This window comes from Dryobates pubescens, chromosome 1 (genome assembly GCF_014839835.1).
Source record: "Dryobates pubescens isolate bDryPub1 chromosome 1, bDryPub1.pri, whole genome shotgun sequence".
Classification (NCBI taxonomy): Eukaryota; Metazoa; Chordata; class Aves; order Piciformes; family Picidae; genus Dryobates; species Dryobates pubescens.
In genome coordinates, this window is record NC_071612.1 from 13021250 (window position 1) to 13036296 (window position 15047).

The 15047-nt window shown below is 42.7% G+C and overlaps 1 protein-coding gene across 1 annotated transcript in view; it reads left to right on the top strand.

Moving 5' to 3' along the window:
* Positions 1–15047, top strand: part of ARHGEF38 (Rho guanine nucleotide exchange factor 38) — a 40865-nt gene that overhangs the window by 8957 nt on the left and 16861 nt on the right. Inside the window, exons 2-5 of the mRNA XM_009902253.2 lie at positions 2451–2641; positions 5087–5210; positions 10181–10328; positions 13236–13253. Coding sequence (XP_009900555.2) covers positions 2451–2641; positions 5087–5210; positions 10181–10328; positions 13236–13253 — 481 coding nt within the window. The remainder of the gene's footprint in view (positions 1–2450; positions 2642–5086; positions 5211–10180; positions 10329–13235; positions 13254–15047) is intronic.

A 15047-nucleotide genomic window follows, 5' to 3' on the forward strand; every position in this document is an offset into this window, starting at 1 on the left:
GGGAGCTGTGGAGTAATAGTAAAACAGGCCAGAGTCTGTTTTGTGCAGTTGAGGAGAAAGAGTGATAGAGGCTTTGGTTGGCAGCCTTGGTGGATGAACTGTGCGGCAGTGTGAGCTCCTGTGCAGGCCATGTGCTCATGCCAGCACGGAATCACTAGTGCAAGATCTGGCTTTTAATTCTTTTGATACACCCAGCCTTATAGAAAGGAGACATCCCCACGTTTCCTTTTTGTTGTCCATATACAAACCTGTGGACAAAATGTTCATGCCTATATTATACACAGATTTCTAAGCCAAAACCCAAAGTAGACAGTACATCTAAATACAAAAAAAAAAGTCTGAAAAAACAGCCTTCCTCCCCTGGTTTGTTTGGGTTCCTTGTCATCACTGTTTAAAACTGGGAGTGCAGAGGTAGAGGTGCAATCCCCAAAGCAGCTCTGTAAAGCAGTAACTGTGGTCACACCAGTCTTTACTAGAAAACCTGATGGGAGCAGCATTGATAACAGAAGTACCCTTTATGAATGTCAGTGGCCAGCATAATTGTAGAAGGACTTGGGGATGACAATACATTGGGCTTGCAGTATTTGGCATTTCTCAGCAGAAGACAGCTCAAAGCCATCTCTCATGAAAGCTGGTTGGTGATACCACAACTCCAGCTCCAGGTTATCATCCATGGCCTTGACCGGTGTTGTAGGGGTGAGCTGCACACCCACTTGAGCGCTCATGACCTCACCCTTGACAATCAGTTCAGAGAACTGCCAGATATTCAGTATTGGCTCTCAGCAAACAAAGCATCAGAGGCTGCTTGTTATTGCCTCATTATTAGATCTGCTCTGTACAGAAGCTGACACAGAGGTGCAGCAGCCTGATCCTCAGCAGAGATTCATGTCCTTTGCCACTGAGCAATAAAAGCCTCTGCTGTCAAAGCATGACCTGAGTAATGCAGAGATGAGTATGGTAATGCTAAGTCCTCTTTGTTGGTATTCTGCACCATCTTGTGGCTAGCAAGAAAACACCAGAAAAGCCTCTGAAATCTTTCACTGTTATTTGTGTGTGTGGATTTTTTTCTAATGAAAAATACAGACTTTCAGATAAAAATTGGTGCACTTTGTACAGCTGACATGAATGTTTGCAGGTTGGCTTATCAACCAACAAAAGGGACAAGCATCATTACAAATAAATAGGTTTTGTGCAGGCCTTGTAGCATACATAAATTACCTAACTGTAGAAGACTCATATTTCACAGAATCAGAGAATTGCTTTGGTTGGAATAGGTCTCTAAGATCATTGAGTTCAACTGTCCATGCATCTGGAACAAATCAGATATCCTAGGTCCTAAGTACAGAAAAATAGTTAAGAATGTCCTGAACCCAAGTGATCTCTGTTGTTCCATGAAATGTTTGCTACTGATCAGTAAAGGCTTTCCCATTTTCTCCTGTAATTCCTTTGCCTCTTTGAAAGAAATAGTTTTACACAGAATTACAGGTTTCATTGTCATCATTAGAATAGAATAGAATAGAATAGAATTAACCAGGTTGGAAAAGATCATTGAGTCCAACCTATCATCCAACACCATCTAATCAACTAAACCATGGCACCAAGCACCCCATCCAGTCTCTTCCTAAACACCTCCAGTGATGGTGACTCCACCACCTCCCTGGGCAGCACATTCCAATGGCCACTCTTTCTGTGAAGAACTTCTTCCTAACATCCAGCCTAAACCTCCTCTGGTGCAGCTTGAGACTCTGTCTTCCTCTTCTGGTGCTGGTGGCCTGGGAGAAGAGACCAACCCCCGCCTGGCTACAACCTCCCTTCACGTAGTTGTAGAGAGCAATAAGGTCTCCCCTGACCTTCCTCTTCTCCAGGCTAAGCAACCCCAGCTCCCTCAGCCTCTTCTCATAGGGCTTGTGCTCCAAAGCCCTCACCAGCTTTGTTGGCCTTCTCTGGACATCTTCCAGCAACTCAACTAGTGACACTGTCTTCATTTGAAAGTTTGTCTTCCAGTACCTGCAGCCCCCATGAGCAGACTCAACATTACAGAGGTTATTCTAGTAAAGATTATTTATAGTGAACACAGTCTGTTTCTTCACAGGAGCATATTTTCTCCAGTCCTCCAAATCATAATAGATGTCAGACCAAGATTGTATTTTCAAATAATAGAAGGCCATCAGCTATCCTTCCTGTGCTCCATCAAAGCCAGGGAAACCACTGATGGGTTATCCTCTTACTGCCAATTGGACAGTTTCCTTCACTGAACCCATGCCCACTTTTAGAGATGGGACAACCCATCTGATCTGAGGGTTGCCATTTCTTATGCTTCTTTTCTGCTCCCCAGGGTGGTTTGGGATTTTTGAACAGGGACCAGTTAGGTTTCCCTGTGGTTGTGCAGTGCAAATTGGGTGAGCATGTGGGACTGCAATACTCCTCACATATCTCCCTCTTTTAAACAGAAAAAATGGCCCCACAGCTGGGGTCCTCAACCCCTGCCACATCACTGCAGGAGGATGAAGAACAGGTCAACAGACGCATGATGGCCAAGAGGGTGAAAATCATTGCAGAACTCATGCAGACAGAGAAAGATTATATCAGCGACCTGGATCTCTGCATCAAGGAAGTGATTCAGCCTCTGAGAAACAAGCAGGTGAGTGCTGGGGGTGGAGGATGAGGCAGTGACGTCAAGATCTCCGCTCACCCGCATTCTGCTTGCAAACAGTCTTAATGCAAGCACAAGTGTCAGCATGAGAGTGATGTGGTGCTGGGAGTGGGTCTGTAGCTAGCTTTGTGGGAAGGCATGTCCCAGGGCTGTAGCAAGGAGAGTGGGAAGTCACTTCTGGCACTTGCATGAAGCCTGAAAGGTGCACACCCAGAGAACAGCTTGGATGCTCTATCCCATCCTGTGTAGCTGCCACCTCTCCTCTGTAATTACAAACCCTGGAACATGCCCTGGCTGGCCGTTACTGGCAGCTCCACAAGCAGTAAACCCCAATACACCCAAATATTTTCCATGATAACAACTTGGAATGGCATGAACTTCCCCACTGTGGTTCAATTCAGTTGTTCCATTTCAGACAGCTCTGGTGGAGTTTCTCCACCATTCCTGACAGCCCAGTGAGCGTTTCAGAAATTAGCATTTTACACAGAAAAGGTGCATTTAAAAAGGAAGGCTCATAAACCATCTTTCAGGCAAATGATCTCATTAGGCCCATGTTACCCATCTTCTTTTTCAGCTAAGACTTCAAAGAGCACCTTTCCCTCAGCATTATTTCAATTTGTAGAAAAATTGTGCAGCCCAAGGCTGAGAATAGAACAGGTTGTCCAGAGAAAGATTGGTATTTGTGGGGCCTGCAACCTGGCATTCACAGAGGCTGCACAAATGTTATCTGCTGCTAATACAGAATAGAAACAATTTTAACCCAAGTATTCTGTATGTAGAGCTTTTTTGAAACTAATGACAAAATACAGGTTCAGAGGGCAAAGTGTCTTCAGACAGCACTGGCACTGCTTCAGGAAACGCTGTGGCCAGCTAAAGCCTGTGCAGTTTAAGCTCCTGCAGGACCTCTTTTCTTTCTCAAAACTCTGTCTGAGTTTGTTCCAACACATTTGCAGAAGAGCTGGCATCTACTGGCATAATTTAAGGAGTTCTTGACTTAGTCCTCCTCATTTGTTCATTACTTAGATGTAATCTCCACTCGACTCTCTCCACAGCCTGGCCAGCACTGAGCAAGGGTATTCCTTCTTTGAACTTGCTCAGCTTTTTGCCAAGCATGCTGTATTCCTTTGCTCCTTTCCAGACAGCTAGAAACATACCTTTTGATTCTGTCCTTTGTCACTCTATTAACACATGTCAGTGTTCATGCACAGCACAGTCCCAAATACCATGTAGGCACTGTATTGGATGGGAGGTCAGAAGTCCTGTGCTAGATGTACACAGGAAGAGTAATTTAGAGATTATAATGATGGCATTTCTGAAAGGCTGTCAGGAATCTTACATGGTTTTAAGGCTAGTTCTTGGACAAACTACCATATTGAAGGTTTGTAATGTGTTTAGATGAGGACAGCATTTGGAAAATTGACCTACCAATGAATCTTTTTTCTTACTTCCAAATGGATAGCACATTATTTTAGCTCCTACAATTCTTATAAAGAAATTAACAGCATTAGTACTGAAAGTGTATTTCTGATTCTATTACAATAGCATGCAATTTGATCCTCCTGGCATGTGGTGAGCTGCTATGTAAGTCAGCAATTCCCTTTCTAATGGAGAGATGCTGTTCTGAGGGTATCAGTATGGATGCCAAAATCAGTCTTGCCATTGTTCTCCGTGTTGGTACACTGCCACTGGCTATCTCCAGTTGTCCCCAAATATTAACTCTTAATTTGCTGTGCAAGCACATAAATAACTACTGCTTGAGAATTACGTGTTCTGGAACTTTTCTACTTGCTCTATAGTAAGCGGAGACACAGAACCAAATTTTCTGTGGTGTAAACTGTGCCCAGGCTCTGTAGGAAGCTCCTTAGGATATATTAATACCCAAAATTGTAAATGTGTTTGTTTCAGTGGAAATGATATGATCTTGATTGTGGTTTTGGATTTATAAGACAACTAACTTAAAATGGTACCACCACCTGGAATTGTTTGTACCTCATAGCTGGCACCAAAGGGCCAAGATATCCGTTTATGTAGTGGCCTCTCTTAGCAATTGTAATCAGGGAATCCAACCCACTGTCAACTATTCTTCTCCCCAGTGGGAAAGTAAACAAGTATTTTTACATCAGCTAAAGATCCTCTCTTTATTCAGATGATAATATTTATTTCCTTCCTAGGTAGAGACTTTCAACTAGAAATAGTTCAAAATAAGGTTGAAAGGACTTGATAACATGCCCTTTGTTAACTGCCTCAACCATATTATACTAATCTGGAAACTGTGTGTCTTTGAAGTCCCAAGGAGGATGTTTATATGAGATTTTGCAGAAGTGGTACTTCCTGAAGTGCTGAACACTTGGGGCATAGCAAGAGAAGGTCTGCAATACTCAGTGTCCTTCTTTATCCTTCATCAGTAGCTGCTTAATATTTGTATTCCATTAGATTGCTCGCTTTGACGTGGATGGCTTGTTTAGCAACATTGAATTGGTCCATCAAGTATCAGCCAAACTGCTGTCATTGTTGGAAGAAGCCACGACAGATGTGGAGCCACCCATGCAAATAATCGGTATGTTTACTGTCCTCTTGAGTTCTACAAAGCTATGTGAGAGAATAAACATAACACTCTCCTGTTCTCTGCCCTCATCAGACTTAACTAGTACCACTCCCAGAGGCTAATGTGCTACAAGCTGTCCATAATGACCCGGGAAAAATGACATGTGAAACCTGTCCAGTTGCTCTACTGTGCTCCTGTGATCATGGTGCTCTTTTTCCATCCATCTGGATGTGGAGGGGGAGGAAGGAAGGAGAGAGTGAGTTTAGCAAGAGAAAACTACAGTACTGTTATGCCACATATTGATAGTATCCTTTTTATCCATTTTGATATTGCCTGCCTAACTCTGCTCACACCTACACCACATTGCATACTCTTAATGGTGCCATCCAAGAAAAGCATTAACAATAACTGGAGTAAGCAGGTAACACACACACCACTCCCCCCTAAACATTGTGAACCTGTATCTACTGGTGATACCATTCGTGTAAGAGGTTGGTTAAGTTTTCTAAATGAGTCACACAAAATTACAGAATCACAGAATGTTAGGGGTTGGAATGGACCTCTAGAGATCAATCCAACCTCCTGACAAAGTAAGATCACCTAGGGCAGGCAGCACAGGAATGTATCCAGGAGGGTTTTGAAAGTCTCCAGAGAAGGAGACTCCATAACCTCTCTGGGCAGCCTGTTCCAGTGATCTGTCACCCTCACCATAAAGAAGTGTCTCCTAATGTTGAGGTGGGACCTCCTGTGTTCTAGCTTGTACCTGTTGTTCCTTGTCCTATCACTGGGCACCACTGAAAAGTGATTTGCACCTTCATCTTGACACCCACCATTCAGATATTTATAGATGTTAATAAGATGCCCCTTCTGCTTCCTCTTCTCAAGACTAAACAGCCCCAGGTCTCTCAGTCTTTCTTCATAGGAGACATGCTCAAACCCCACAATCATCCTCTTAGCTCTCCATTGGGCTCTGTCCAGCAGATCCCTGTCTATCTTGAATTGGGAAGTCCAAAACTGGACACAGTATTCCAGGTGTGGTCTCACCAGGGCAGAAAACCTGCCTAGACCTGCTGAACATGGTTGATATGCAAGAAAGCTGTGACAGATAATAAGTTTGTGGCAATGTGGGCAGGAATGTCTGCAGGGATCATGGGTATTTCCAGCTAATAGATTTGCCCTGGATGCATCACAACAGTCAGAGGTTCTGCAGGCCAGGCCATGAATGTTAAGGCTGTGATCTATTCGCTTGATGTATTTGCACAGCTGGAGAGATTTAATAAGTTACCACTCCTCAGCTCTCCTGTAACTGCTTTTTCAGTGCAGAGGCAGTAGGTGGTCTACCTGAAAGGATCAGGTGAGAATTCTTAATTTGCTACCATGCAAAGTCAGCCAGTTCAGTTTAAAAAACTTCCAGCCGTGGTACAGAGGTCAGAGGGGTTCTTTCTTCTCTAAACTGACTGTATCCCACACATTATAGAAAGGACTCCATGCAAATAATGGGGTAAAAAAAATCTTGGCTGCCCTTTGATTAGGAAACATGACATTAAAACATATGAGGCTTGGGAGAAGTATTAATCCTAGCACGTTTCAATCTGTTTTGCCAAGGCAACAGCTTAACGTAGCTGGATGCAACTGTGTCGCTTGGCCATATTTCAGTAAAAGTGCATCATGATGAGTCATATTCTTAATAAGCAATGTTCTATTCTAGCAGGAAGTGCCTTGCTCACAGCCAAGAGAATCATTCTTTTCCTTCCCTGCCGTATCCAGAAGACAGACAATTTTGTCCATCTATTCGGGTGTGTTTCTCCAGCATCAAAGAACCATGGAAATGTGGGTCACCGAGTTGGCTACCTTAGGTCAGGGATGTGAGATGTTCCTTCAAAGTCAGGGAGAATACTTGCATCACTGTAAGCAATAAGTTAGTAAGTTTGTCATCCTCTGAAAGTACATCAAGGTGATGGTTTTGTTTTCAGAATCTTTAGTACCAGAACAAGAGGACACAGTCTCAGGCTACGCCAGGGGAGGTTCAGGCTGGATGGGAGGAAGAAGTTCTATACAGAGAGAGTGATTGCCCATTGGAATGGGCTGCCTGGGGAGGTGGTGGAGTCACCATCATTGGAGGTTTTCAGGAGAAGACTTGATGGGGTGCTTGGTGCCGTGGGTTAGTTGTTTAGGTGTTGTTGGATTGGTTGATGGGTTGGACGCGATGATCTTGAAGGTCTCTTCCAACCTGGTTTATTCTATGTATTCTATGTTTAATCAGTGTAAAGCCAGCCTACACAAAAAGCAGGCTGAGAATGTTTAACACACCCATCATATTCTACCATGTTTATGATATTTAAACATCTTGAGTTGAAATATCTTACTTTGGAAAGCAACCTAATCATGGAGAGGTTGAAAAGACTTGCTCATCTAGTGGTTTGAAACCAAAACAATGTGGCTGCTCATCTTCATGTCTTATTTTAGTCCACGTTCTCCACGCTTTTTGCTGTGTCCACATTGACAAGTAGTAATGTCTGACAGGAACAGACTTCAAAAATTAAACAGTTGCTGCTAAGGACTTGCTAGCCATACTACACATTTCAAGAGGTCTTACTTCAGATTGGCTGTAGCCTGTTCCTGTGGATTGACAGATGGTTGGACTGCATAAGATGTGCCCTTGCAGTGCATCTTCTGGTAATTACCATCCTAAAAGTGATCAAGTTTGTGTGTGTGTGGCTGCTTCACCATAAAGCATAGGAGAAGGGGACTACTGAGAGATTGTCTTCAAAAGCCTTCTCCTAGCCTGAGCTATTCTGGGTGCTGTCTATGAAGGAATATGAAGATTCAGCCTTACCCTGGCTTTACCTATTAGACCTCTTCTCCCTCTTCCCCTGCTGAACATACAGAAAGCACCACTGAAAGATACAGGGAGAAACTTTCTGTTGTTCAAGCCTTCCTTCTAGGACTTTCTCTTTGAGACTGATGACCACCACAATCAAGGAGAGGCATGGGGCAGATCTGCATTTGTCAGTGCGCAAATGACTCTCTCTTTCTAAAGCTGTGCACAAATACACTGTGGGTTTGGTCCATAAAACAAGCTTCCACACTGATATACCTGAAGCTCATCTGATTTAGTCTGTATGGCTCAGAAACAAGAAGGATTTTAGACTTATGAAATCTGTCTGCTTTTAAAAGGCCCTCTGTGAAATCAGCACATAATTTTTCTCATCATTGAGCATCAGTGAAAGTATCTGTCATTGTGACACAATGCATCAGTTAACAGATCTTGCTCATCTCTTTCATTCTGGAGAATGGAATGATAATATTCAGCCTCTAGTATATTCTGAAATGAGCTGTATGTCTATTTTTGTACTGAAAACACAACCTCAGTTGAGGCCTTAGCATGGTAAGGGCCTTGCTTAAGCACCTGGAGCTCTGCTGAAAGTTAGTGAAAACTGAGAACCAGGTGTCATGGGAGGATCAAGAGAAAGCTTGTTAAGGTTTTCCCTGACATGGTTGGCTAATGAAGGCCTGTACAGAGAGTTGATGGAAAAGTCCAGATGCAGTGTGTGTTCATAGCCATTGGCATTAGCATTAAGCACAAGACAGTGAAGACAGACAACTAAAGAGCATGTAACTACAGGATGCTGGTGCTTTGCTGATTTGCCTTACAGTAACTAACATAAACTCACGTGGTCTTAGCTCCATCATTGTTGTTCCCATATTTGCACTTTAAAACATTAGACAGCCCAGTTAACCTTCACTGCTAGGGGAAAAAACCCAGAGCTTTGTTACTGTGGAAACTGAATCATTTTTCACTTAAGATGGAGCAGTTCCGTGCAATGTGTTATGAAACAGCCCACTCCGGTCAGGATGAAACATGCAGGATGCCTGACTGCTTTGGCACTTGCTCTGTGAATGAATGGAGTGCTCTCAATTAACGTAGTGTTTGGCTTCTAACTTTAATAATCATTGCTATAACTTGAGGGGAATGTTTATAAAACATTGGACTGGTTGCCACACAGATGTAATCTTCAGCAAATGCCCAACACAGGAGTTTTCACCATTGCTGTTGTTTATTATGTGCATTTCCAAGGATGCTGATTGGGGTGCTGCTATGTAAGAGTGTGAGAACAGGCTGAGTATCTCAGCAGAAGAGATGAAACAAGCCTTCTCTGCTTGGATAATATTTCTTAGGCAGAAAGGGACCACAGGAGTTTTAGGCTGAGAGAATTAGGCATCAGAATTAAAAGGGAAATGGGTGCAGGACTACTTCAACGCCTCTAAAATTCCCAACTGTTCTTTGAGGCAAAATGGTGGTTCTGAGGACTGGAAATGGAACTACTTTCCCCCCTTCAGTTGTGTATAAACCAAGATACTAGATAAAAATGGCTGTGATCCACATGCTTTTACTCAAGTAGCAGAGGAATGGAAGTTATTCCTTTGTCATGTGAAGAAAAATCTCTGTTCTAGGCCGTAACAGCTGCCATTTCAGGATTTTGCAAAACAGATAAAAGTGAAATGGCTAATGGGAAATAGAGTCATTATTCCTGTTATAACCTATTTAACTTCATATTCTGTTGGGAAAAAAAAAAGTCAAAAGAAAAATTAACAGGCTTACATTCTTCCCTCCTGCCAGCCCACGACACAAAAACAATCCTCCCTGAACAGTTCAGCTCTCCTGTGTGGTTTCTGCTGAAGGGGCATTAAGCTGGGGCAGTGAATTAGGGGGTGAAGTGGTGCGAGGTGTAGAGATTTCATGCCTTTTCCTGAGGGAATTTTTGTGCATTAACACTGATATAATGGTGCCTGGCTATGACAAAGATGAGCAGCTGAGAAATACATGTAATAAATAATGCACATAAACACGCAAGATCGTTTCTAAGGGAAGTAAAGTGGGAGCCAGCCTTTTTAGCTCACGGCTAATGTGGTGGAATAATAAAAACTCCTTCTGAGATGCTGTTGTCTGGCTTGACACGCTTTGTTTTTCTCCTTAACAGGGGAAGTGTTCCTGCAGATTAAAGGCCCACTGGAAGACACATATAAAATCTACTGCTATCGCCACGACGATGCACACACCATGCTGGAATCCTATGAAAAGGATGAAGAACTGAAGCAGCATTTAAGACACTGTGTACAGTCCTTAAAGTAAGATCTTTTCAAACGATGATTTCCGTCCATAGTCCGTTGCCTGGCAGGGAACATTTTAAATGGATGTAGATGAAAGGTCCCCTGTAAATCAGGAGTTTTATGAGGCTTGCTGGGAGCTCTGGCTTATGGTGCTTTCATGAAAAGATGACAAGCCAGGAGCCATGATTAGATTTCTTTCTCTCTCTCTAAGATGGCCAAAAATAGCTCAAGAAAGGTTGCTCTTCCCTTAGCTTCAGTGCCCCATACTGGCAAAAAATGCTGCATCATATCATGGGCTATTGCAAACACCTTGCCCAGCTCCCAAGAGACTCACTGCCCTCTCTTCAGCAACTTAGTGCTTGAATTACAATAGCCTGTAATGGAGATACTCACATGCACCGGTGTTTGGCTCCTGTCACAAGGGTCCAGAGATCTGCAGTGACTCCGTGTTGCTGGACCCCTCACTATGGGGGTATTTAAGAACCACTGGTACTGGAGCAAGCTGCCAGGTCCCACCAATGGAAGGTGTTTTGTGCCATTGGCTTCAGTGCCATTCCTCAGGGAAATGTATTGAGAACTGGGAATTATACAGAATAATGGATCCATCTTTCCGCCAGTTCAGCTTCCTCCTGCAGCCAGTCACAGAAACTAGTTCATCCATTCCATGGAGAATGTTTCTCTTCTCACCTAGAAATGTCCTTGCCCCCTCACTTTCCCCAGGGCATCACACAGAGCTGTCAAGAGACACCGTAGCCTTCAGGTCAGAGGTCTCGGTCCAGCTCCAGGAAAGGCCCATACCAGATTCTTGTTAGGGAGATGTACAGCTATCACAGATAATGGAGTGCACAGCAGCAACAGATCTTCAGATATTCCAACAACACCCCCAGTTAGTGATTAGTCTGCAGTCTGTGTTGAGACTTAAGAGATGGGAATTCTATCAAGGTGAAAGAGTGGTGAAGGAAAATATTAACAACGTTAAAAGAGAGATACTCACTTTGAAGAGAGGTTATGTTGAAAATAAGGCTTATTTTGTGCAACATGTCCAGTTACTTAATACATAACACAGTACATGTGTAGGGTACTTAGGTTTTAGCTACCCTGGAAGTTGAAAGAAAAAGACTCAGGTTTTTGGGCTAAAGGATGGCCAGCTATCTCCCCTAAGGTTTTCTTTTTTTAGTTGCTGATGCCTACAATATTCTTTTCTGGCTAATTAGGAGAAGCTGACACCGTTGTTCATTCATCCCTGCTGATGAAGCAAGGGAACACGGAAGGAAATAAAGGATAGCATCCATGTACATGCTGGGGTGGATGCTGCCACTTGAATTCCAGAGCCAGCAAGAGGAGCTCCTGTTCCAACATCACAGCTGTGATCTGTGTAGAGAAAGGATATTTTGTGCTGAGCAGTGGTAGCCTTTGCTAGCAGGAAGTGACAAAGCCTTCCACACAATGAAGCCTTGTTTTGTCTTGTTCTTTCCTGATCAGCCTTTAAACAAGAACTGGTGAGAAAAGCACTGGTGTGTGTATACTATGTTGTGTTTTCCCAGTGCCTAAAGCGTGCAGCCAATTCAAATATTAAGACTTGAAAGTTCACACTCAAATGTAGAGTTGTGGTCACCTAAACCTGTTAACTACCAAGAAGAAAATTATGCAGCATTTTTACCAAAGAAGTTATAGGCTGTTTTCCATTGTGAGACATAATAAATATGGGGGCTGGTGACATCTACTCTTCAAGAATGTTTACTTCTTAAACATTTTTTTCCCCCCTTGGAAATAATATCATTCCATTAAAACAGAAATGTAAATGGTGTAGTGTTACTCAGCTGAGTAATACTTGCCAAGTGAAATACAACTTCTGTATCAGGAGCAATTTGAGAGTGGCACTCTGCACATCTGTACAGACAAATCAAATTTCATTAGCCATGGTGAAATTCCTGTTCTGTCTGTTGAGTGAAGAGGAGAAATTCCATCCCAAAATGTAGGTGTCTGCCTTGGAGAGATGTGCAAATCCAAATTCTGTAGAGTCCTGTATTTCAGCAGTGATTATGCAAACTGAGGATGTTGTTTACTGGCTTAGCCAAAGAAATGCAGCTGGTAAAAATGAAAGGATGCTGGCAACTACCTGCTCTGCTTTCAGCCTGAAGTAGCTTGGTCAACTATTACAGGGACAGAGGGATGTCATAAGCATGCAAAGTGCTGACAGAGCAGAAGTAATGAAAGCTTCCAGATGCTCAGTTAGGCATTGGTGGGCAAGGAGATAAAGGTGCAGGCAGTCAAAAAGCACTGGCTAATGATGTGATCTCAGGAAAGCCTAATGCCCAGATGGAGTGACATTTTGGATCCCTTGCATTTCAGTGAACTGAAACCATAAGGAAAATACTCTCTGTGCTTGTTTCTGTTTCCAAACTACAATTGTGTGCCCCTGCTGCTTTCAGTATATCTTTCAACACTACCCTATTTTGAAGATGTTTCAGTTGATGAATTTAACAGCTTCATTGATCCTACATCCTAAAAGGCTAAAATGTACTCTTATTCAGAAAGAGACAGGAATGCAGGTAAAGTGTAAAAAGTTCATGTTTAATTTTACTTTCTGTATTAAGAATTTCATGTTACTGTTGTCAGCCCAGAGACCCAAACTTCCTTCTTTAATTGTGTTAGAACAAGCCTGGGTCTTGTAGCCAAATCCAGCTTTCTGACAATCCTTTCCTGTTTGAGGCTGTCCTTTCAAAAAGATATAGGGCCAGATTCACATGTACCCTCTGGCTGTTTTGTGCAGTTCTGCTGACACATAGCAGCTATAAACTTCAGTTAACTGGCCAGTTACAGCTGCTCTGTGTCACTGAAGTGTATCTGAGAATCTGGCCTCTGCTCTGTATAAATCCTTTTAGGAGGAATCTAATGTATGTTTTGTTTTCTTCTCTTTTGCAGAAAGATATATGAGGAGGAGTAAGTATTATGCCTTTCTTACATGTAAAATCATCATTAAAATATCTTTAATTTATCTTCAGGATGCTTAAAACTGGAAATGTAAAATCATCATTAAAATATCTTTAATTTATCTTCAGGATGCTTAAAACTGGAAATGTTAAGAACACAAGCCTTCTGTGTCACTATTACCCATAGATTTTTTCCAGGATATAGGTGATAAAGACTCAATCCTATTTCTCTAAGCCTGTGTAGTTTTCTAATTACCACTGTCCTAGCTTTGCAGTATCTTTCAAAACTTGTGGTTTATGAAGCTGCTTAATTTGGTTATCAATTCCTTCAGAGCCCTTTATTATCACCTCACTGTCTTATAAATGTATTTGGAGAGCTCTGATGTCTGCCAGAGTGCTTGTCAACAACATAGTGTCAGTCACTGAAATCCAGACACTCTGAAATCATTTTGCATAGGACTCTGTACACCTTTACATGTTAGGTTCACAGGCAAAGCTATTTCTAAGGTGACGACTCCTTTGGGAGCCCTGTATAAGAAATCCAGCTTAGAATCTTCCTTCTGACAGTGACTGGAAGAAAATCAGAAAAGAACAAACTTGTTTCAGCACTTGGCCACACTACTCACCAATAACTTGTGGTGAATGGACTTCTGTGCTAGATATGACATCTTTGAAAAGCTGTAAAGGAGAGTTTATCTCAGCTGCAGTTTCTGGACATCCAGCAGGTTTGGGTTATTGAAATGCAGCATCTCCTGAAACTACCTGCCGGGAGAGGTCAGAGGAAGTTGAACTGAAGAAAATGAGTACAACCCCTGACAGAAATGTTAAGAGAGAAAAGAAGACCAATTGTGCTCTATATTGGTAGGAGAGGAAGATCTGTAAAGTCAGAGAATTTGTTAATCAGCCAGTCAATTGCACAACGTAAATAAGAGCAGTGTAAAACATGCTTTGAAGGATTTGCATGTTGAAATTCTACAGTTGGGGGTTTCAGGCTTTAATCTATGAAAGGAAATAGTTTTTCTGCATAATATTCTGATAAGGGACATTCTTGTCTACTTCTGCCTCCCAGGGAGTGGGGCTCCAAGAGGAATGAAATATCCAGAGAGTCACACTAAGATCATGTGAGACAGCAGTACATATAGAAATAGCACAAGCCTGGCTGCTCTGCTTTGCATAAGCCCGATCAGCTTTCTCCTTCAGTTTCCAGTGGAGGATACAGCTCTTTTTCTGGGTTTAAACTGGCTTTTATAAAGCTGTGTGGAGTGTGGTGACGCAAGTTTAGCTGCCAGACCCTCCCCAGGCTTGGCTTCCTCTCAAGGTACTATGGTGTTTACACTCCTCACTGACCAGCAGAACACTTCAGAAATGCTATCACCTGCAACTCAGCAGTCTCAGCAGCCCCTGAGCAACACCACTCCCAAAAATCTGGTTAACCTTGAACTGGAAAATACAGAGTTAACTCACCCCAAATGGTTCCTGATGTTGCTGCTCCCAGATTGCTTTTCATTCAAGCATGATCAAGAAAACAATTACATAAATACCAGACACTGCTGCCCTTTGCTAGCAGCTTGATAGGTGAAATTCTGCTTGGCTTAACAACTGTGCAGCCTCAGTGAATTCCCTGGGTTTGCATGAGAGTCTTATGGCACAGTGAGTTATTTGCCCTACACGTCTTGTACTAAAATGAACTCACGCACAGTAAACCGTGAAGCCTGAGCCCTGAAGTCGCACTGCAGCCTACAATGCCTGCACACCATTTCTAAACTACCAAGCTGAGTAAGACACTGGCCTCAGCCCTGCTGTA